The following is a 22498-nucleotide window of genomic DNA, read 5'->3' as shown; positions in this document are numbered from 1 at the left end:
GGGACGGACGGCAGGACTGCTCAGGGCTCCCTGGAAGACGGAGCAGCCCCCGGTCCATCCCACCGCCCGCAGCTTTCACAGAACAAATTCCTAAGGGCAATCAAGGCTGAACATCACGATGCCCATCGCCCCGTCCCTCATCCCTGACAGCTGCCTGTGTGTTATGAGACATCCCCTTCAGCAGGCGCTACACATTTTTCAGGACCTATGCTCACATAGATTAAATAGAATTACTATCTATATTGATGTATATATTAAATAACACATAAATTAAAACCCAGGACAAAAGCATGGAGTGGAAGGGAACCTCCAGGACTGGATCTCATCCCTCTCTCTGCTCCCGAGATGCGTTTCCCAGCACACGGCGAGTGATGGATTGAACAAGAGACAGGTTTTATCCATTTTATTTAACCAATGAAATTCCTACTGATAACAATGAAAGTAATTTCAGCAAGTATAAATGCGATACAGTTTTAAACAAACCCCATTGTTCCGTACCTATAAATAGATTTTTCAAAACCTCATAAAAAGTGCAGATTTATGAATTGCTGTTAAAATGTTAATACATGATTCCTTTGTTTAAAAATGCATTTTTGTCTCTTAACTCACAAAAAAAAAGTTCCTTCTGCATCTGTTCAGGTAAATTCAAGTTGGGTAACTTAAAAACTAACAAAAGTCACACACTAAAAAAAAAACAAATCCATCCCACTAGGTCAGCTTGTCCTCTGCAAAATAACAAAAATGAAAACCAACCAAACCAAAACAAAACCCCCCCAAAAAACCCAACCAGCAACAACAGAAAGAAATAAATGCTAGAAGTTGCTGTGGAAACCCAGAGTGAGCTCCAGGCAGCTGCCTCACCTTGCAGGCAAAGCGCCTGACAAGCAGGGAGCCCGTGGCATCTCTGCAGAGCTCAGGGCAGGCGGTGGCCCGGGGGCGGGACAGATGTGTCCCCGCCTGGGATGCTGGAGGGACCATGGGGAGGTACCACACTGCTGCGCCTCGTGGTGCTGGGAGGGAGCTGCGGGACTAGAGCTTTGTCCTTAATCCTCCGTCCCCAAACGCCGGCGTGGCTGCGGCAGGAGGAGGCGAGAAGCTGCCGGGCTGGGGCTGGGGACAAGTTTTTTCCCCTTGCAGAGGGTGCGGGGGATGCGATGGGACGGCACTGCCACCCCAGCCTGCAGGCACGGGGGCTCAGACCCACAGCCCTCAGTGAACAGCCAACGCCGCTGCTTGCCCCTGACACGCCAGGCTCTGCAGACAAAAAGTCAAAGGCTACTTTTTGCACTGGAGAGAGACTCGGAAGCTTTTTGGCTGCAGAAACGCCGTGCCCGCCTGCGGTCGGTCCATCCCTCCCGCGCCAGCAAGGCTCATGTTCCCCCCCGCAGCGGTGAGCAGACCGCGGGGGAGCGAGAAACCGGCTTTTGGGCACGGGGAGCTGAAACACAGGCCAGAGCTCCCCGGCCTTCCTCGCCTTTGGGTCCAAAGGCGGCTCGGAGCGTGGTTTGTGCAGAGGGCTCAGCTCCCCGCGGTCGGGAGGGTCTGCGGCACACCGCCCTGTCTCTGCAGTGGTTTTGTATCTACAGCAGGGTCTGGTTAGCGAGAGCAGTTTAAAGTGGCTATGTTTATCAAGTTTGCTACTTTGTGAAGTAAAACAAAAACAAAAAAACAACCCCCAACAACTATAAATACAAAGACTCTCACACACCAGACACTTGCAGCCTGCGTGACTCATAAACCGCATAATATTCTGTTAAAAAGCTTATTCTACTTAAAACTATACATAGTACAAGAGACCAAAAAGTGGCAGTCGTGTCCGGGCACGCTGCCTGCCCAGGGCCGCCCACAGTCAGGTGCTTCCTAAAAAATCAAGGAGTTACAGTAACACGGCACAGGACTGCAAAGCCATCACAGCTTCTGCTTACACCGCATACGAAGTACCAAGGGGAACACAAAAAAGAACTGGTGTTAATACTGATGGATTAAAGAGTAACTATAAAGATCAAAACAGACGTTCACAGCATGCTACATATATTGCTCACAAACTCTTTTTTTTTCCTTTAAAAAAAAGGCTAATAGAAAACAAGGAGTTGGCAGTCTGATTTTCAGTTATGTCAGATAGAAAGACAAAGCATATACATTCATCGTGTGGCTTTCCAGCAAAAGGAGAAAAGGGTAAAACCGAGAGATTTCAAGTTTACAAAATTCCTGTTTTTTTTAAGCTACAGTTTATATCCAGTTCCAGTCACAGCCGTGAAAAGATTTCTGGCTGTGTGGCCTCGCAGAGTCCAAGGGCTGTAGCCTGGTCATTGTTATCTTTCCCCTGAAAGCGGCCGCATCTCCCACCACCCCGAGCCGGCTGCACCTGCAGCCACCCGGCCGGAGGGAGGAGGTTTGGATCTAGTGGCACAACATAAGCATGAAGTGTGGAACGAGAGACAGTTTTGGACCATGTGTGTTTGGACCTGCTGCTGTCACTGTCCCGCAGACCCCTCAGCTGGAGACACGGTGCGTGGCGATTCACCCAGTTCGTCTGAACGCTCCCTTCAAAGGGCTGATGGGGGCAAGGAAATGGAATTCAACAGCGGGACGTTTTTCTCGAGCAGAAGGGAACGGTCCGTGGAGCAAGGGAAGGGTCCCAGCTCTTGTCCTACAGGAGCCGCCTCTGGAGGAGGCATCTCCCACCACCTCCGCTACGCACAGACACACACAAGGACCCCTGGGACACATCCGTGAAGCTTCAACTGACCACCATGTCATCTCCCCCCGTGCTGGTTGTGTCCCCTCGAGAGTGCCCGTGGTCTGAGCCTCCTCAAAGCACAGTGTGCTCCTCACAATTAGTGTATTCATCGGCAGCTTAAATACCACCTCTAACTACTGTCAGGAACACACGCGGCGTTTTCCACCAGCCCTGATGATACCCCGTACCCACAGGAGCACCCAACCCCGCTCCATCTCCAGCAGCCACTCCATTTGCATTTGGATTTAGCCCCTAGATAAGCAAAAAAACCCAAATCTCCTTGTTCCAGAGGTTGCGGCCTGCCCGGCTGTGAGGCACCTGAGGAGCTGCCGACCCAATGGCCCCGTAAGCCCAAGAGGACCTCAGTCCCCCCAGATTGTCCCTCAAAGAAACCTGCACGACTGAACGGCTCCAGCACTGGGAGTTTTCCCAAAAAAAAGCATTTCCTTAATAGATCCACTGGATTATCACTGTAACTGCAGAGATGGGATCTGACATGCTACTGGCAAACGCTACCTAAATGTTGTAAGCAAGTACTGAGTGTCGTCCTTTCAATCCAGATTTAGAATTTTCCTGTCCAGAAATAACACAATATGGCAATTAAGTGTTTCTGAACATGAGAAAGACCCTCTGAGCTCAACAGCAAGCAGGGATACAGAAACCCAGCATTGTTTTAGGCAAGGGGGTCACCCCTGTGAGACTGCTCGGGGTTGTGAGCTGGCAAGATCGGAAGCACTTGATGCAGGGGGGTGGTGGCGGCAGCTTGGAAAATGACAATTTTTGCCCCCCTGGTGAGCAGCAGCAGGATTAACAAAATTAAAGAGAGACATGACGTGTGTTGGGGGAGCAGCAGCATGACCAGGAAATGTGCTCTAAGGGATAAATTAACACTGATCAAGAGGCTCCAAAAGTTTCCTCGTACTACTGTGCTCTCTCCATCTCCCACACCCGCGACCTATGAAATGCTAAATTCGCTTTCATTTTGAGATAAAAATGTTCATTTACAATTCCCAAATGTGGAAAAGCTGGTGGATGCACCTCTTCAGAGAAATACAGGGCTAGGGGACATTAGGGAGAATAAATCTGAAGTTCAGATGGTGAAAACTGACATTTTTGTCCAGCTCTTGGAATGATCCCTCACGACAAACCAATTCTTACAGCTTTATATTCAGACCAACTCTGGGAAAGTCCATTTACAATGAATCCACTCCCTTCTCCCTCAATTTTGTGCAACATCACCCCGTATTTATGGCAGAAGGAACCAAACTTCTAAGGAAAGTAACTGAAAGAACATCACTTGAAATCAAGAAGATTTGGAGTATTTCCTCTGGCTAAAACTTTGAAGTCTGGGCACAAGCTCTCCCTTTGCTTTCGCCAATAAATCCTTTCTGCAAGCAGAGGTTAAATAATCCAGCTCTTGTAAAACGGAGTCCAAACTCTGGAAAATGAGCCTGAAATGTGTGCCTATGTTCATGGAAAACACACATGCGTGAGAAACTTCAAGAACCTGCTCTGCAAGAGCAGCAGCTCATGGTTTAACTGCTTTTGGAAGGATTCCTTTAAGCCTATATTAAGTCCCCAAAACAACCCATTTCATTAACAATCGCTGCAAATCACAGGGATCTGATACACATTATTCCTTTCATCTCCATGGAAACTGATTTTATTCTATTGAATTTAGGTGACTAAGTATCTTTAAAAATCCGACTCAAAAATGCAAGTGGGCACCCTGTGGGATTTTGTTAAGTGCTGAGGTGCTTAAATTGCTATTGAAATTTAGGAGACTGGCTGCTTTTTCCAAATACCATGAGAACATCTACCGGCATGACTACAAACACAAATACTTCTGAAGAGTCTGGTGCTTTGACCTTCTGCACTCAGTAAAAGAGAAGCAAAATGTTTTCCTTTTTGTTCTGTTCTAAATTTATAGAGACATACATTTGTAATTGTTTACAATCACTGATCTTCCTGTCCTAAAGATTTTTTAATATGTGGGAAGAGCTGATAGTGGCAATGCTTTCACTCTTAAAGCTGAAAGTACATCCTTTGCGTTATAATAAAGGCCTTAGGACAAAGAATATATGTGTCACTTCAGTTTGATGAAAACAGATGGATCTACAGCTCGCTGAGATTCTCACAGGACACCCCAACACCAGCTTTAGTAGCTGTCTGCACAAACCGTACCCTGGTTTGAAAGGGTTTCTGTCCCTCCTGGGCCGTTCGGCTGCAGGCAGAGCGTTCTGGGAAAGGCAAACGCCTTCTCCCATCAGCACCTTTTCCCCTTCTCGTCGTTACCGACAAAACGGAGCAATTTCAGCGAGAATGTAATGGATCACAACCCACATTTTGAAGCCACTGTGCAGCGGTAAGAAGCTGCCCATGCTCAGGAGCTCTGTTCTGCACCGCCAGCGTTCCCCGTGCTGCTCAACCCGAGCCTCCTGAGCTTGCTCTTCAGCAGCTCAAGGCTGGACGCTTCGGTTTTGTGCTGGTCACGGCTGCGGCTTTGTGGACTAACGTTAATGCTGGTAAAGATGAATTCCAACAAAGGAACACAGAGGGAGAGTATCTACACTTCCAATGATTACGGTACTCTTAATACTAATGAACGAGGTGTGAAGATTCACATTCATGAGTGCTTTAAAAATGTAAAAAATCCAAGAACACTCACACATGAAAATTTGGCACAGTGTGAGCCTAAAGCGCGCGTGAAGTGTGTGGTAGAGCTGTCCGACTTCAAACACCTATTCTGAACAAACATCTATTAAAAATCATAAATTTGAGTATAAAAACTAGTCTATAAACTGTTACACTGTAAATGCAATACTTTGAAAAAAAATGCCACATGGAAAATATTTCCAGAAGTTTCAAGTTTGCATTTAATATTAAAAACAAAGAGAAATAGCAAACTAGTTGTACAATGACATTTCCTACAGTGGAATGTCTCGCAGGCCATATGTGACTTGATATGGCACCTTAGAAAAAAAAGGGAAGTCACTGGTTTACTACAAATTTTATGAAGCAATCTATTTATGGTTCCTATATTTCAAATCTGCTCATGTACTTTGCTCAGAAGGCATTTGAGCTGGCAAGTATATTTCATGAGGAAAGAAGTAAAGGCACTCATGTTTCCAAACGTAAAATTCAACCTGCTCCAAGAGTCTTTGCATTTCTGAAGGGAAACTAAGCCGTCCTATTAGTTACCCAAATCTAGTTTCGCCTCCTTTCCAGAGCTCAACTGTGCTTCTTGAGAACTACTTGACTTTTCGAAGCAAAGGAATTTAAAGTAGTACTGTACAGTTCCCATCACCTGAAGAAAAGCAAAAGTATTGCATGAAAACTTCTCTCAGCAGAACTGTTTTATGCACAAAAGCCATGAGCTATGGCCACTACGGTCATAAGAGGGAGGAAAAAGGATCATAACACCTTAGAGAGTTAACCTAAGTTCATACGCACGAGCATTCCGACACTTCTGGTAAATCTTTGCTATACAAGATAAATAAATCTGATGTTTTACCCAATGCTCTCTCTGGCAGAGAGCCCGATGCTGTCTATTGGGTATCTTTCTAAATAGCCAACATTACATTAAAAAAACCCTAATTACTGATTTCTTCCTCAAAAGGTTTTCACATGCAGAGCCTGCAGTCTGAAAGTGCAGCAAAGTGTACAATCATTTAGCTTTCCAATCTGGAACACATAGATAAAGTGAAAAAACCAACATGCGAAGTCATAGCAAGGTATCAAGAACAGGGACAAAAAAAATAAAACTAACTTTAGTAGCGTACTGGTCCACGTTTTTGTCAATGAAAAGCGTTAAAATATGACTGAGAGTATTTTTTTAAACTATTCTGCAATCACCGATGGAAAAAAAGATTCCTGTATTAACTTCTACAAGCCAATGGAACATTAAAAATAAACCTATCCAGTTAGTTTTGAATGTATGCAAGAAATAAAGGTCACCCTCCTCAAAGAAATATGAAACGTCCAAACCAACAGACAAAAGCTGAATCAGTGACAACTTGCATCCTACCGGGTAAGTTTAAGCATCTCTTTAGGCACTTCACTGGTTCATTAAATGCAATACAAAATAAAGCTATAAATATCAACATTTTGTGCTCTTAAAAATTAGTCAAAAGCAACAGAAAACAGCACAAAAGTGTGACATTTTTGGCAACTTCTTTCTTCCCTTCCCCAATACTACCGGTTGTCCAAGAATGCTTTGTTTTGGGGATGCTTTGGCATCTCGGTATCAGGTTGTCTTAAGCCAGAAAAGCTAAAACGAAACTGCTAGGCCTTAGACAATAAAGAAATTTGGTTCTAAAATTTCTTTATGGCTATATAAGAAGGACACTTTAGCAGTGGCATGACAGGGAAAAAAGCTCGCTTTCCTTTTAAATATTGCACTTTTCTTTTGTTCACTCACACTAATGCATAGAAACTTTCAAAACTTTGAATATTAAAATTTCATGCTATGAGAAAGGTATGGGCAATAAATTTCTATACATCCAATATGAAAGAAAAGATATGCTAGCCTTCCTTTACTTTCCTTAGTTAAAGTATTGAGAAAGAAGAGAGTGCAAAAAACCCCACAACCCTATTTTTTGGTCAGCCTGTGTATCAACTTTATAGGTGCCAACTAAACAAACTGCAGCATGTGATGAGCATGGATTCTGTAAGGACAACTGAGGGTGACGGTCAGTAAAACAAGATTATGCATGATTGAAACACAGTAAGCGTGGCTGAAATGGCAAATGGTGAGGCCTCTTCTCTGGGGAAGGGGCACGACAAAGCAGACGGATTTCGCACTTCAGTAGCATGCTGTAGGATTTATCGTGATTAATTTCACATTAAAGCGTGCTCAATGTTTGCATCCACATCTCGCATCACCTTCAATTGCTGTAGTAAGACAGTGACTGGCTAGCAGCCTCCAGGAGACACAGAAGAATCCAGTGGGCAATTCCATGCAACGCAGCCCGCGCGCCTCTGCCGCGAGTCACGACACGGTGGGACGTTCTCAGGACAGGCAGAACTGAGCTTCTGCTGGACTCCACTCATCTGAAAAATGATTGCTTGGAAAAAGAAGTCTCTAAGCACTTCACTCCGGTGCTTAAAGAACAAAGCGCTAGGATTGGATATAATAAAAACAGTTTCAGGATCCTGACCACTGCGCAGAAATCCAGCCGGACACAATGCAGAGTAGTGCTCCTCAGTGTTACTTTTGTTATCATTAGTAATGTTAAGCATCAAGAAAATAAAACACGTCATTGCACATTACAGCCGCCAAGAAGCACGGCTAAACTTTGACACTAGAGAATTGAATAACCTGATGCTACATCACAAACAGCTTCTGGTGTGTATCTATTTCCAAAGGTCTTTACGTACTCAGTAAAAACTCCGTTACTCCCGTGCAGCGAACGCTTCAGGTTAAGTGACGAGTTATGGCACGAAGGGCGTACAGAAGTTCGGCTTGCATACGAGCTTCCATTAGAAGTAGATTGACGTGAACCTGTTGAAAATTAAATCAGCCATTTAGTTCACCTCTGAATGCAACATCGTTTATTCATTTAGGCTGAAATTTCTAACCTTTAGTAAAGTCTTGCTGCAAGAAACTATGTCCTGTACTCTGCCACAGGACACGGGTTCCTCAAGACAGCACCAAACAAAACCCTAGAACTGAACAGAACTGGCCTCAACTGCTACTTGAAGCAATCTTCTATCTGAGAAGTCCCAATAAAACCGCTGTTGTATCCTAATGGTATCAGTTCTTCATGAATTATATTTTGTTTTCTTTATTACCACCTGTGACCGCTATACAGGAGCCAGAAAAAGGAAGAGTTTACACGCTCAACTCAACACGAGTTAATTCTCAGCATTTCATTTCAGAAGTTTAACACCAAGGTCATATTGATCTGTCTTCACCGTGAGGGTGGTGAGATACTGGGATGGGCTGCCCAGAGAGGCTGGGGATGCCCCATCCCTGGAAGTGTTCAAGGTCAGGTTGGATGGGGCCTTGAGCAACCTGATCTAATGGAAGGTGTCCCTGACACTGGCAGAGGGGTTGAAACTAGATGATCTTTAAAGTCCCTTCCAACCCCAATTATTCTATGACTCTATGACAGATAAGCTTGCAGGGACACACACACTGAACCCTTGTCAGGAAGCGTTTACTTTGGATATCTGAAGACATGTTCACATTTTTATTGATGAAAACCACCATGAATATTTATATATATATATATATTTATGTGAGCTAAGGCCTTTTTTGATCCCCAAATCCCAAGTACTGGCATAGTTGACCACGTCTGCATTCCCAAGTTTATCTACTTTTCCTTACAGTTGTCAGCTTAATTTTATGGAGAAGTCACTCAAAATAATAATTAAAAAATAATCAGTATTTCAAGTACACTAAAAAGTGTTCTTGTAAAATGGACATCTAACACTTAATGAATTTCCTCTCATTTGTTTTTCTCTGGTTAAAAACAGATTGTTTGACAGATACTGCCATTTTTAGGTGTCACCATATATTCATTTTAAAATAGTATGAGGGTCTCTGTGGAGCCAGTTTGGTTTTGAAATACGTACCTTCTCCGAGTGCTTGAACTGACGCCAGTAACTATCGTACATGCGCTTGGTAGTTCTCTCTGGGTAGCAGGTCACTGTCTTTATGTAAACCTTCAGGCTGCGTTCAAGTAACTGATTAACTTCTCCATAATCATAGTCATCATACCTAAATAACACAAGCAATCACTTCGTTGCTTTTAAAAACATGGTCTTTTGCAGCATTATATTCTTAAGTTTGGCAATTGGAGCATTTATTATACACGCTAAAAAACCACCTGCCAACAGAAGACCTGAAAGGCTTAGCACTAGGATGTTGTCTTCTCTGAGCAAAGGATATGGGCTGGCTTCAGAGAAGAGATTTCTGTAATAAGTTCCATCCTGATTCATAACCATTTTCTTGACTGGAAGCAAAAGTTATACTGATATGCCAGCAAACCCACTCCAACTTCCAGACTGAAGTACCTTTCTTGGATTCTAAAATCATGCTTTTCACATGGTTCATTTTTCATCCTGTTTACAGTTTAAAATGCACTGCTATGCCAGGGAATTTTTGTCCATACCTGATTCCATACATACAGTGGACATAGTTAAATAAAGCTCTTCTTAGAGTAGTTGTATCAACATCTTCATGGGTTGCCATAGTGTTATATGTGAGGTTATATACCATCCGAAACTTCTCATCAAGGAGATGCCCAATATCAGAATAAAGCCTGTTTACAAGGGAAAAGCCATGATTTTCCCAAGTATAGTCCTGCAGGAAGAGAAGGAAATATATAAATGTACAGATGAAGTCCCCATCCGATCCTTTCTATAGCTCAATAGCTTTTGCTCTCTGCTAGTTATATATTTATTCTCTTAAAAAAAACTTGCATTTTGAATCCTTCATCCATATCACCTGCTCCATTCCCTCGGGCTTCCTGACAAAGAACATCATGTCACAACAACCCACCTCCAGCTGGATATCATTAGCCTACAGGAGGAACAAAAAAACCCAAAGCTTCTCTTAAAGTGTAGAGGCAATTTTCCACTGTCTGCTGTACCACTCCAACCAGTGTCATTTTACGGGGGATGAGCCTGTAGGTTTAAAAACTTGTTCCTCTTGGAGGCTTTAATGCTTAGCTCTGAGCAGAGATGGAGTATTTACACTCATTGGGTAAAGTCCTGAACTGTCCTTCAACAAACTAATAAAATCCAGACTGCTTTGCTCTTAGACAAGCAGCTGGACCGCAGGGATAAAAGCTTCGCTGCTCACACCAAGGATGATGGGAGGCACGACAGCAGCAGCAGTGGAGAACAACGTGCAACTGCTCTCCACACTGTGGCTATACAGAATGTGCTAAGTTTGTCCACATCCTTGGCAAGTGTTCAGTCATTCTCTGTACAATCAAGGGCATCATCTCCATGTCCTTCCCATGTTTGGCTGTTTTCAAAAGGTACCGCTGGGCAAAGGGTCCTCCAGGGGCTTCAGAGCACATGTGCAAGCCTGGCCCCCCAGGAGGACAGTGTCTGTAGGACAATATTCAGCTGCCTAACAGAGGGAATCACAGAATCACAGAATGGTTGGGGTTGGAAGGGACCTCTGAGATCATCCAGTCCAACCCAACTGCTAAAGCAGGTTCACCAGAGCAGATCACACAGGAATGTGTCCAGGTGGGTTTGAATGTCTCCAGAGAAGGAGACTCCACAACCTCTCTGGGCAGCCTGTTCCAGGGCTCTGGCACCCTCAAAGTAAAGAAGTTTCTTCTCATATTCAGACAGAACCTCCTGTGCTTCAGTCTGTGCCCGTTGCCCCTCATCCTATTGTTGGGCAACACTGAAAAGAGTCTGGTCCATTCTCTTGCCACCCACCCTTCAGTTATTTATCAGCATAAATAAGATCCCCTCTCAGCCTTCTCTTCTCCAGGCTGAAATGCACCACAGCATCACACTTGGCCTCCAGCTGCCAGTCCAAGAGCCCATAAAGCTTCTGAGAAACATGCTGTAGCTCCTGGCCCTGTAAACGTGTTCAGGACACCTGTGGCATCACAAGAGACTCTGAAAACCAGACGCCTCAGGAGGGGGAAAGCCCTGTTTACTATCAGCTGTTAATCCATTCTAACAACAAAAAAGGGAAAAAAAGGGAAAAAAATGAAAGATATTCTGCTGTGTATGGAATATCTTTTTTTATTAAACTTAAACCCCCAAAGATAAAGACAGTCTTTTCAGAATAAGGATTGGATTTATTGCAGGGTTTTGGGATGCTACTGCAATCTGAATAGGATTAATAGCAGAGCATTTGGGAGGCTGTGGGTATATACATCTAACTGCTTTAGGGTAGGACATAGTAATCAAGTTAAATTATCAAGGTGACTCTTTTGAATGGAGGCCACAAACTGTCCTGTTTATTTAAGAGCAGAGATGTTTTAGTTCCAATTTCATCTTCTGTGGAGCTTTTTTTTCCATGGGAGCCTGCTGCTCCTGCCTGTTCAGTAGAATGTTTGATGTACAGGCACTGACCCCACCTTATTCTTTTGGGCAATACCTACCTACTTTAGGCTCATATAAAGACCACAGAGTAAATTATCCAGATCAGCAGAGACTGCCATACAGGTAAATCCATTACCTGAGAGTGATCATGCATCCTTTATTTTACAGTCTTAGGTGCACCTTCTGACCATGAAGTTTTCCTGCACCCACTGTTTTTTTAATTGAATTGTTCTGATTTGGTTTAAGATTGCTTACAATTTACTACTATACTGGTGATTAATCTACTCTATTAAGCTGGAACAGAACCACCTAGAATGTCCCTCCTGCTGTCTGTATCATGAAGAAGTTCAATAGTCTGGTCATGAAAAAAGATGCCAATACATAAGGCAACATGCAGATAAAATGTACATGCTGTTCAACAGCACTAAAATAATATATTCAAATATAACAAAAGACTTCAGTAATCATATTTAAGAACTCATTTTCTTTTCTGACATTCAAAGTCCAGTGATTTGGTGCATATATGTGAATGCTACTCACCAAATCGCTCTCACAGACATATATACATCTATGTATTGATAACCACTGGGCAAAGAATACTTGATAAAATGACAGAAATGGAGTTCTTCCAGCGGATTTTTTATACAACATCTGGAGGGACAGAAAAGAAATTCTTCTGCCTTTCACTTTTGTTCCAGACTTAGTGATATACTTTACAGTTTTCAAATAATAATTCTGGTGATAACTGGAATATGACTGAAAGCTAACTATTCCCTTGTCTGAGATTTACAAATAGTAAAAGACTCTTCTCAGGTAGATTTGTGGAAGCTTGTGAGCTATTTCATGGACCAGAACAAGAAAGGAGCATGGAACAAGCACTACAACTGCTTTATACTATTTGCCCTGTAATGAGATACACAAACATTCTTGGAGTGTATGTACTTTAAAGAGATGGTACCTGAGCTCTGAAGGTTGGCAGATGGTCTTCTCCTCGCCTTGCAAAGTCTTTGTACCCAAACCCAGGATCTTCAATATAGCGGGAGACATCTGTAGAAACTATTTCATCATCAAACGCTGTGAATAGAACAGCAAAGTACTTTGCTTTAGGCAAGGACATGAGTTAGCGCTGACTTCCAACTACCTCTCTACTACAGGACTAGAGAACAATTTTAGAAGTTGTGCAAAAGAAGAGTGTGGTACAAAGCAACAAAACATTTCAACCCCAATCTGCTTGTATGGGATCCATCCTTTTCACTGAGTCATCTAAATGTCAGCCCATAACAGACATTGAACATAGCCCTAAAAAATGGGAAGAGAAGGGCTAAACTCCTGTCTGGAGGTGTGCTTTTCTTTCTGCTGACTTCTGAGGGAGGCCAGGTGTCTCAGGTCAGGAAGATGAATCCTGTTAGTAAAGTCATTGTATAAGAAACACAAAAATGCACCGTTGGTAACAGGATTGCTATGCTGAGCAGGTACGGTGCCCAGAATTACACCGGCTCTGTTCTGTAACCCAGACTATGAGCAACCAGAAAGCAACACAACACTCCACTTGTAAATATCAGTAGAAGATTATATGAGAGCAAAGAGCTGTACAGTACATCAGGCTGAAATGCTGCCAGAAGCTCTAGTAACTAAGCATCTTCAAAGAGCTCCAAAACGTGTCACTAAGCAAGCGCAGGTTCCCTATCAGGAATCAATGTTTCCCTCCGAATAAACAGGTGGCTTGATGGTGTAACTACCTCTGCAGAAGTTGAATACTCCACAGCTGACTGCATTTGACCCTGGTGTTAAAATCCTGGCTCGCTTCCACATGCATTGACAGAACAGTTGCCATATGTCCACTGTTAACACCTTGAAAAGTCAGTTAATCTAAGAATTGCAGAAGTGCTTTATCTCCTCTTTGCCTCATTAAACAATCAAAACATAACTGCGTAGGAAGAAGCTCGCGCAGCATCTGCTGCAGCAAATCCTCGGCAAAGAATAAAAAACCTGCACACATACGCTCCTCTCCCCTGCTGAGGACCGAATTTCATGAAAGGGGAAAGGCTCAACACATACAGACTCCGCAACTCAAATCAGCAAAAGGCAAAGAGGAAGGAAAGTCAACAAAACTATCAGCAACCCCATCAAAAAACCTCTTCTGTCCCCAACGGCAGCTCTTCCCTGTACACCTGAAGTTGCAGAGGCTCATGGAAGTCCCGATTTGGCAATGAAGCTGCAATGGGTTCATCCACACTGCTGATACTGTCTGACCAAAGGAAAATAAAAGAAGAATGGACAACGCCCATTTCTTAAAATCCAGCCATGACGTTGTTGGATGTATTGTCTGTAAGAGATGTTGCATGTTCCTAGAGAGCCACAGAACAATCTCTCTGCTCATCCAGCATACGCTCTTCCTCCCTTCTGTGCTCAGTGCACAAAAGCTCGGATACCTTGAAACATGTTCGGTTTGAAGCTACCGAGATCTAAACTGAGAAGGACAGTGTCAGGAAAATGTGAAGCTTTTTATGGGTTACTTCTTAAAAGACACAAGCCATCATCTTCCAGTAGCCTCTACTCTGAGGAAATGGTTGGAGATTCTGATTGTCTTAATAGCATTCTATCTTAAAACACCTGCTTTGGAAAAGAAATGTGTCTTCCAGTCAATAGGAAACAGATTTCATTGTATGGTTTGTATGGTGAAGGCCTCCAGAGCATATGAAGAAAATTGGAAAAAAAGCTTTCAGCTTAGAATTTTCAATGTTACTTAAGAATTAAAAAAATGCTAAGAATATCACAACGCAGGCAGTGGAACAGCACAGCAGTACGATCACTCAGAACGGAAGGTTAGAAATGTCCTTTCCAGTTGGGTAGTAAATGGTAAAGAAGTCGAGTCTCATCCCAAACTACTTCCTGAACTAAATGTCGTATCTGAAGGCTCCTTAGGGTGTCATTGACGTTCTAAGCACTGTAGAACATAAACCCGTGAAACATTAGTATTTACATGAATGAATTAATTTGAGGATATAGAGCATATAAAGAAAGATAAATTTACACCTGACCTTTTAAAGATGTCTACAGGCTTTTTTCTTTTTTTTTAATAAATAAAAGCTCAAATTCAAGTAGCAAAAAGCATGGTGGTATCTGCCAATCAAGAAATCTTAAGCAGATGAGGCAAGTGGCAGGACCACCCTCACTACACTCCTATGAGACCAAGAGCCAGAATAAAGAAATGGACAGAAAAGGTTGTAGTCACTGAACTGGCCTCAAGTGTTTAGTTCTTACAAAGCACAAACAAAACAGAACTGGAAAAGCACAAATACCTCCATTAATTACTAACAGACTCTCCTTCTTCTCCTTTTCAAAGCGAGTTGCCATTTCTTCCTGAGAGGCTTCTTCGTCCTCTTTATCTTCTTGTAGCCTCTTCATCCTTTCCATTAACGCCTCCAGCTCACTTAAAGACTCTGCAATCTGCAAAAACACCATGACATTCTGCAAAATTAGAAGATAGACAATGTGTGTCATGTTCAGATTTCATGCTTGACAACAAACGTTTAAAACAGACAGGAGCCGCAAACACAAAAGCTTAAGCCAGAATGCATTTTGTTGCATGCAGCGCAGACAACCAGGGTTCAGGCAGCCAGAAGAAGGAGCTGGGACGTGTCACTGTCACCTATTGGAGCGATCTGCTGCAGCAGGATTAACAGCGGGAGAGGTGGTGTTTGAATGTGGAAACCAGAGCCGCTTGTAATACATATGCCACCATGTAGATGGCTCAGGAAAAGCCATTTGTGCGCCCTTCATGTACCAGAAATCAATTTTCCATTTTAAGGTAACTTTTTTCAGTCTATTAGTAATGCAAAATATGCTTCTGAAGAGATGCAGTGCAAGACTGCAATGCAGGAACACAACCTGAGACAGCAAATCAGTGTTTTTTCTTTTCCTTACACGTGATCAAAAGAACCATTATGTTGACCCTTTTTCTTGCTTTTGTGAGGAAAATGGGCCTCTTTACTAAATATACATCAAACTTTAGGGTTCTGTGATCTGTACTTATCATTCATATTTTACATAACATAAATAGTTTGGTTTTTCTTTTCCACCGTTTCCTTTTGATTCTGTTTTTCTGCCCGTCACTATAACTGTTTTCCAGTACACTACTCACTGCTTAACCAGCGGCAGAGCCAGCAGCAGCCCTTTGCCCACTACAAATGGGGAATAAGACACCCCAGTGATCTGACCTACCATGTCTTACAGCCCAGAAATTTAAGATACAGCAATTGGACTGATCACATGTTCACACTGTGCTGCTAATTTTAAAAAAATATATCTAGTGACTCTGTGCAATAATCCTGATCTTCCATTGAAGGTGATGAGGCTAATCCATCAATTGGCATTAATTCAAGGACATCTTCAAAGCATTATAGAGCCACTTTCAGAAAAAAAAGCTTTCAAATTTAAGTTTATTAGCTAGTAATCAAAGTTTTCTGCTGGTTGATTCAAGATTGGAATAACAGTACGAAGAATTAAGTAATTTTATTTCAGATATTTCCTCCCATCGACATGGAAGTTTTTCAGAATTGACCTGTTTTGTGATTGTAGATCTTGAAGACAAAATTATTATTATGACTTCTGGTTTTTTGTTTCTATTTATTTTTTCATTCCACACGTCAGGACCATGGATGACACATGGCTCCACTCAGCAACACACTCTCTGAAGAAACTGGAACTTTAAACTTTCAGCTCAAAGCGTAGTTTTATAGCCTTGTCCAATGGGTTGTGAGATTAACTATCAAAATCACATCGCTCTGACTACTGTTACTGTGTGGCTTTCAACAGATTGCACTGCAAACTGCTAGAGCTACCAGTTACCAGACTCAGGCATTCGAGTACAGTAGATAAAAACTGACAAAACTACCCTGAAATATAAGGAGTAGAGAAGGGACGAAAATTTTCCAATGCAAAACACGGGCAAGTAAAATAATCTTCTTGTGACACTAACCCCAAAGTTGCTACTTGTCAGGGACGCGTTTTCTATGTTGTTGTCGTTGGCAAGATCACAGACGCAGAAGTTGTTGACCGCGATGAGTCTGACACCGTTAGACGCGTCCAGATCTCTCTCGGGATTAATGCCGCTACCAAATACAAAACTCGCCAAGGCGTGATAATGTGCCAACAGGACAACAGCATGCACCAGCTCAGGAAGAGACCAATTATTTTCCCCAGTCTTGACAAGTTTCTGAAATGAGAATAAAAGAGGTGTAAATATAAAACTTCTTTTGGCCCCCTGCTTTTCTATCAAACGCTAGAGATTTTAAAAAGGTATCAATTCCTTTCTTCCAATACCACCATATTCCTCTTGCACACAAACTCTCAACAGATTAAAAAAAGAGACATCTAATATATTACCTTTATTATTTGGGGGTTATTTTAGCCAATGTTATTCCTAGCAAGTAAATCTCATTGGCTTTGTCACTCAGAATAATTTATTGACTTATTCGAAGCTCTAGTACTTCCCTGAATTTTTTAACTCAAGGTAATGAAGCCGAACCAGATGCCTGCACAGTTCTCCACGGTTCTTCTACTGCTAATACAGGCAGGACTTCTCAGGTACCTGAATGTGCTCTTTTGTGATCAGCCAGGGCCGGTGTGCAAGGAGTTTGTTTATTTCGTTCAGATTTTTCAGTCTTTGGGGAATGTATTCTAAACCGTTCAGCCACTCTGCAATCCCGCCGGTCTTCAAAAACTCATCAACGTGCATGTTTATTAGGTAGGAACACTGATGTCTGGCTGCAGCCTGGAGTAATCAAACACAGAAGGAAAAGGGCAGCACATTAGCGTGTAATCTGGTTTTGCTGCAGGTGGAAGACAGGTTACTGACACAAAACAAAACTACCATTTCATTCCAAAGGGCCATGCTTTATACTGCAATGCATTTCCATACAGTCTGGAGGATTCCCCAGTGGAAATATGCTTGATTACTTTGCTCTGAATCACAGAACCTGATTCGGGCTGGAAGAGATCTCTAGAGGAGATGTGGTCCAGCCCCCTGCTCACAGCGGGGCTGACTGAGGCTGCTCAGAGCCCAGACAAGATCACCATCCTTGGAGACCACACAACCTCTCTTGGCCCCTGTTGCAATGTCCCAACATCCTCATGCTAAAAATTGTTAGCCTAGTGTTCACTTGGAATTTGTTGTGACTTCAGTGCACTGAATGTCATCGTACTGCTGCATGCTGATGGTTAAATATCCAGAAATAAGGTGAGAGAGTTTTAATTGCTCTCTGTAAAACCTCGCTCTCGTGGGCATGTGAGAAATGTATCATTGTGGCAAACAGGGGAATATGTACATTGCTAAACCTTCCTCCTCATTGAAAACCTTCTGACTAGGCATGCTATATTCTGATGAAAATAAACTACAAAAATTCATCCCTTGCCAAAATATCTCACTAGTCTCTCCTTTCTAAAGTTGCAGGAGACAATACACAGCCTGTTGTTACGTACCATTATAGCAATGTAGTGCCTATAGGGCAAAGGAAGGGGCCCGTCCATGCGCAACATATAGAACTGGCTGCGGAGGAAAGACTCCAGGTACTGCGTATGGATGCTCATGACCTGCGTGATGTTGTCCAGGCGACCAGACGTGGAGTATTCTTCCACAAGAAGATTAGTACGTTCATCCAAACCATTTGCTTGCATAACCTTAAAAATAAGACAGACAAACTGAACAGAAAAGAATTTCTCCAGCTTAAGCCCTGGAGAGAAGCTTACTGCGGTGTGAGAGGTTTGCTTGTGTACAAACTTAAAGGCAATAGTGGAGATCTGGAGGTATATTTGTAAGTAAGCTTGCATGTACACAAATACACTCATATAGATGCGCCTTGTATACTGAGAGCTGAAGAGTACTTTACACTGTATCTGTGTTATTTTAGTATGTTCCTACAAAAACCAAAACCATTTTTCTGCACATCTTTCCCAAAGAGCCAAACTCACAGATGCTTAAAATCAAATCTGTAGAGAGAGCTGGAAGCAAACAAGAGCTAAATGCAAAGCGAAGTCTTTCTGGAAGCCAGGCTGTATAGACACACACCACCCGAGCATTCAGCCCTAAAACCAATTTCAAAATTAATGGAGAGGAACTGGGTTATGTAACCAAATTATAGAAACAGCCTGGCAACCTCCCCCTGCCGTGCTTGTCTAATTGAAGAGCAGATCAAATGCTAATTTGTCCATAACATTCAAGTATTATTTAGAATAGGACTTTAATGCTTTCTTTAAACAAAAGCTGTTCTTTAATTATTCCAACCAATCCAAACCTTGGGCAAAAGATGAAATGAAACAGCAAAAGACTTAAACAGCTCTTGCACTGCAAGCCCTGACACAGTGTTAGTGCTATTACTCAGTGTTTATCACCAAGAACAGCCATTCCCCAACATGTTCACCACTGAAGTTCTAAGCACAAGACTACAATACCCAGTATTTATTCTAAAAATGCACAGCATTAAACCAGACAGCTTACTATTACAAACACCTTGAAACGAGAAAACATTTTATCTGGTTAACTGCACATGAAGATAGAAAATCCTAAAGCCAAGAAGACACAACACTTTTGCTGAAATATTCTATTTAAAAACCGTTTTCCTTCTTTATGATGGGCTGCTGAATGGACCGTGTCTCAAATATTTTTCCATCCAATCTTAGATAGAAGCTACACACAAAGAAACACGAACAACACAGATACTGCATTTTCACTTCTCACCACTGTACTTCCCTGTTTTAATTTGTGAGCCCAGAAAGAAAGGGAAGCAGCAGCTCCGCAGCTGGGCAGCTCCGCCATTTCTACCAGTGTAGTTCTCCACTGTGACAGCTTTTCTGCGTTTTGTACCCAAGACGATGCCTCCCCAGTTTTCCTTAAGAATGTTTTTACCATCAGAAGTTTATTCACACATTAGAGATCACTTTATCTCACTTATTACGGTATATCCCTCGCTCCACTCCAAGGAGTCCCCCTTATTCTTCACCAAGTGTATCTCCCATATATTTGAGATCTTTGCCTTATTTAGTAGGTTCTTGGGGAAATCATATTTCTTCACGTCTCTGTGAAGGTTTCTAATCTTCTCCAGCTTGTCAGGAGTTTTCCTTGCAACAGGACAAGTTATGGAGAAAAAGTTCTGCTGACAAAATTGAAATATAATCCTGTAGGATTGCGCTGTTGCTATGTAAGGCATAGCAATATGTGGCATTACTGCTACTGAGATTTATCTCCACCCATATTACTATCCTCTTCATATTGTATATGTAATTCCTTGTGATTTATTATCACCTGTGGATTCACAAACATGTTTTTTTTTTTTCTTATGCATGTAAAGCCTTACGGCGCTTTAACAGGAACCTTTACAATTAAGCTGTTATTGCTGTGTCCATGTTCCTTCTATTACGATAATAAAGCAAGCTTTGACATGAGCAGTGTTATTATCAAGATTTGTTGGACATTAAATGTGTTACTAATCTCTAACTACATCCTTCCTACCCACTGTATTATTTCATGCCCAGGAACAGGGGAAAAGGTAGCCATTTGCTTAACAAACAATATTTAATATTCTCCCCCCTCTTCTTAAGTCTAAAAGACTTTCTGACCCCTCTTCCTCTTCCAGTCTAAGGAGTTAAGTCATATTTTTGGGTTCTTTCGAGCTTTGCCCTGAGAGCTACACAATCATACTGCTGCACCGATGGACAGGCCTTCCCTTAGGCCTGGCATTAGGAATAGTACGTGATCATCCCCCACGAGCACTCGGGCTGTCTGCGGGAGTGCTGGCGACCCAAAAGGGGTCAAATGGCACCATTGGGGTGAATGGGCAGGGGGTTCTTACCCACCAGAGCCTGCTCTGGAGATCTCATCGCTTTTGCTCACAAGGGGGCTCATTCGGGTACCACTGGGCAAGCAGGACTGTAAAACCATCCTTCAGTACTTCAGTTTTAAAAGCTACCGCCCACCCAGCCCAGCTAACCGCAAACTTACCTCGTTCTCTGGTATAAAGGCACTTGGTCCTCTTGTCAACGGCGGGGAGACTCGTACTCTTTTTTCCTGCAAAACAGCCATGTAATTCCATCATCAGTGTCAGGAATAACAATATTAACTTGCTTTATCTTGAAAGATGAGATCTTCAAGGCCCAGACTCAGCTCTCCTCCCAAGGCCACCTGCATGTTTTACAGCCCCACTGAGCAGGTGAAGACATGACACTGTGGATGGTTAGATCAGTTTTGCATCCCCCATATTTTGTGCAAACGAATTTTGGCAACTTTGGCAAGGGACAAGACAGAAAAGCCCCCAAAATCTAATCCTGATTGTTTTATTGACCAGGTTGAAGCTACATAGATGACAGTAATAAAGAATTTGCCACGATGCTAAAATTAGCAATGTACTGGCAGTTCGGAGAGTGGAGGGGAAAAACATCTCTTACTATATACACAAAGGCCACATTCAGGAAATCATAAGCAAGAAGCTGTTTTCTTCAATATCAGCATCTAGTGAGATTCTCAGTGTTGAGAAGAGTGTAAAGCACTTTGTGTGCCAAATACTTGCATGAAAAGGATGGCCACCCCCTCCACACAAACCATCAAGACCCAGTTAAAGACTCGTTCTAGAAACCTGATAAAACAGCTGCCCTGCTCAGCTGCCAAGCCTGGAGGAGAACCCACACACGGCACAAGCCTTGCTGTGCAAACCCCAGCTAGAAGTCATGAAACGCTCTTTGAGGATGATATATTTAGTACAGAACAGGCTGACAGCCTAACAAGAGCCAGAGGGCTTTCTTGATTGAGTTAAGAAACTGAACTAGGATAACCTGCGGAGGCTTTCACAGCATGGCTGCTGCTGAAAGGGACCTGGGGAGGCTCCTCCGCTGGTTCACCAGGGGCAGGACCAGCACTCCTGGCCAACACTGGTCCAACCTCCTCTTGAAGACCTTCCTGGAGATCCCTCCGTCTCTGCAGACTCAAAGTTTTCCTGATGTCTAGCCTGAATTTCCCTTGCAGTAACTCAAAGCCAATGCTTCTTGTATATCCTTCTTTCCCTCTTCATGGTTATATTCCATCTGTCTGGAAACCATGGCTGCACACTTTCTCCAGTCCCCAACTGCACCACAGCACTGGTGAGTCTTAAAAAGTTACCCATCAACGGCAGAGTGGTATTTGCATACTAAATATTTTATGCCCCTAAAGTCTGATGTTTCCATAACAAATGACCCTTAAATACCTCTACCAGGGGGCTGAAGCGTAACACGAACGGCAGCACTGGTCCCAGGAGGAGCATGCCACCGATTTCCACACAGGAAAATGAAGCCACTGGAGCTGTGTAACTATTGTCCCGCTCCTTAAAAACATCCTGTCCTTTCTAAATTAGATTATGAAAAAACATGCAGAAATCAGCAGTGATTATTCAGGAAAGATGTTCCAAAGCAAACTCTCGCAGGACAATTAGATTTGTGACTTTGGAATAATGAGCTGCTAAAAGATGCAGAAATAAGATGCATCTACTGTGCGAGGCCCAGCAGCCAGGAGACAACTCACCATAACCCCTGCCTGCTGCCACAGCCCCAAAATCCCCTAAAATACTTCTTATGAATTATGTGTATTCATTCTAAAGTAAGAAGAAAGGGTACAGAGAGACCGGGTATCTGTGTATGCAGCCCCTTCCTCACACAGCTACACAAGGCACAGGAAGATGTTTTCTAACATAGCTTTAAATTCTGCGA

The 22498-nt window shown here is 42.8% G+C and overlaps 1 protein-coding gene across 2 annotated transcripts in view; it reads right to left on the bottom strand.

The window, feature by feature from the left end:
* Positions 1-388: 388 nt before the first annotated feature.
* The window catches only part of SESN3 (sestrin 3), a 44481-nt gene continuing 22371 nt past the window's right edge, over positions 389-22498 (bottom strand). Inside the window, exons 2-10 of one of the 2 annotated variants that reach the window (XM_082043317.1) lie at positions 20763-20828; positions 18248-18445; positions 17358-17540; positions 16746-16982; positions 15067-15235; positions 12723-12838; positions 9859-10049; positions 9320-9464; positions 389-8243 (exon numbers count right to left, since the gene is read on the bottom strand). In XM_082043317.1, coding sequence (XP_081899443.1) covers positions 8157-8243; positions 9320-9464; positions 9859-10049; positions 12723-12838; positions 15067-15235; positions 16746-16982; positions 17358-17540; positions 18248-18445; positions 20763-20828 — 1392 coding nt within the window. In that variant the 3' untranslated portion in view covers positions 389-8156. The remainder of the gene's footprint in view (positions 8244-9319; positions 9465-9858; positions 10050-12722; positions 12839-15066; positions 15236-16745; positions 16983-17357; positions 17541-18247; positions 18446-20762; positions 20829-22498) is intronic. The other variant, XM_082043318.1, reaches the window with a different exon arrangement.

Source organism: Streptopelia decaocto (genome assembly GCF_964273445.1).
Source record: "Streptopelia decaocto genome assembly, chromosome: 1".
NCBI classification, from domain to species: Eukaryota; Metazoa; Chordata; class Aves; order Columbiformes; family Columbidae; genus Streptopelia; species Streptopelia decaocto.
This window is presented reverse-complemented; position numbering and strand designations above follow the sequence as displayed.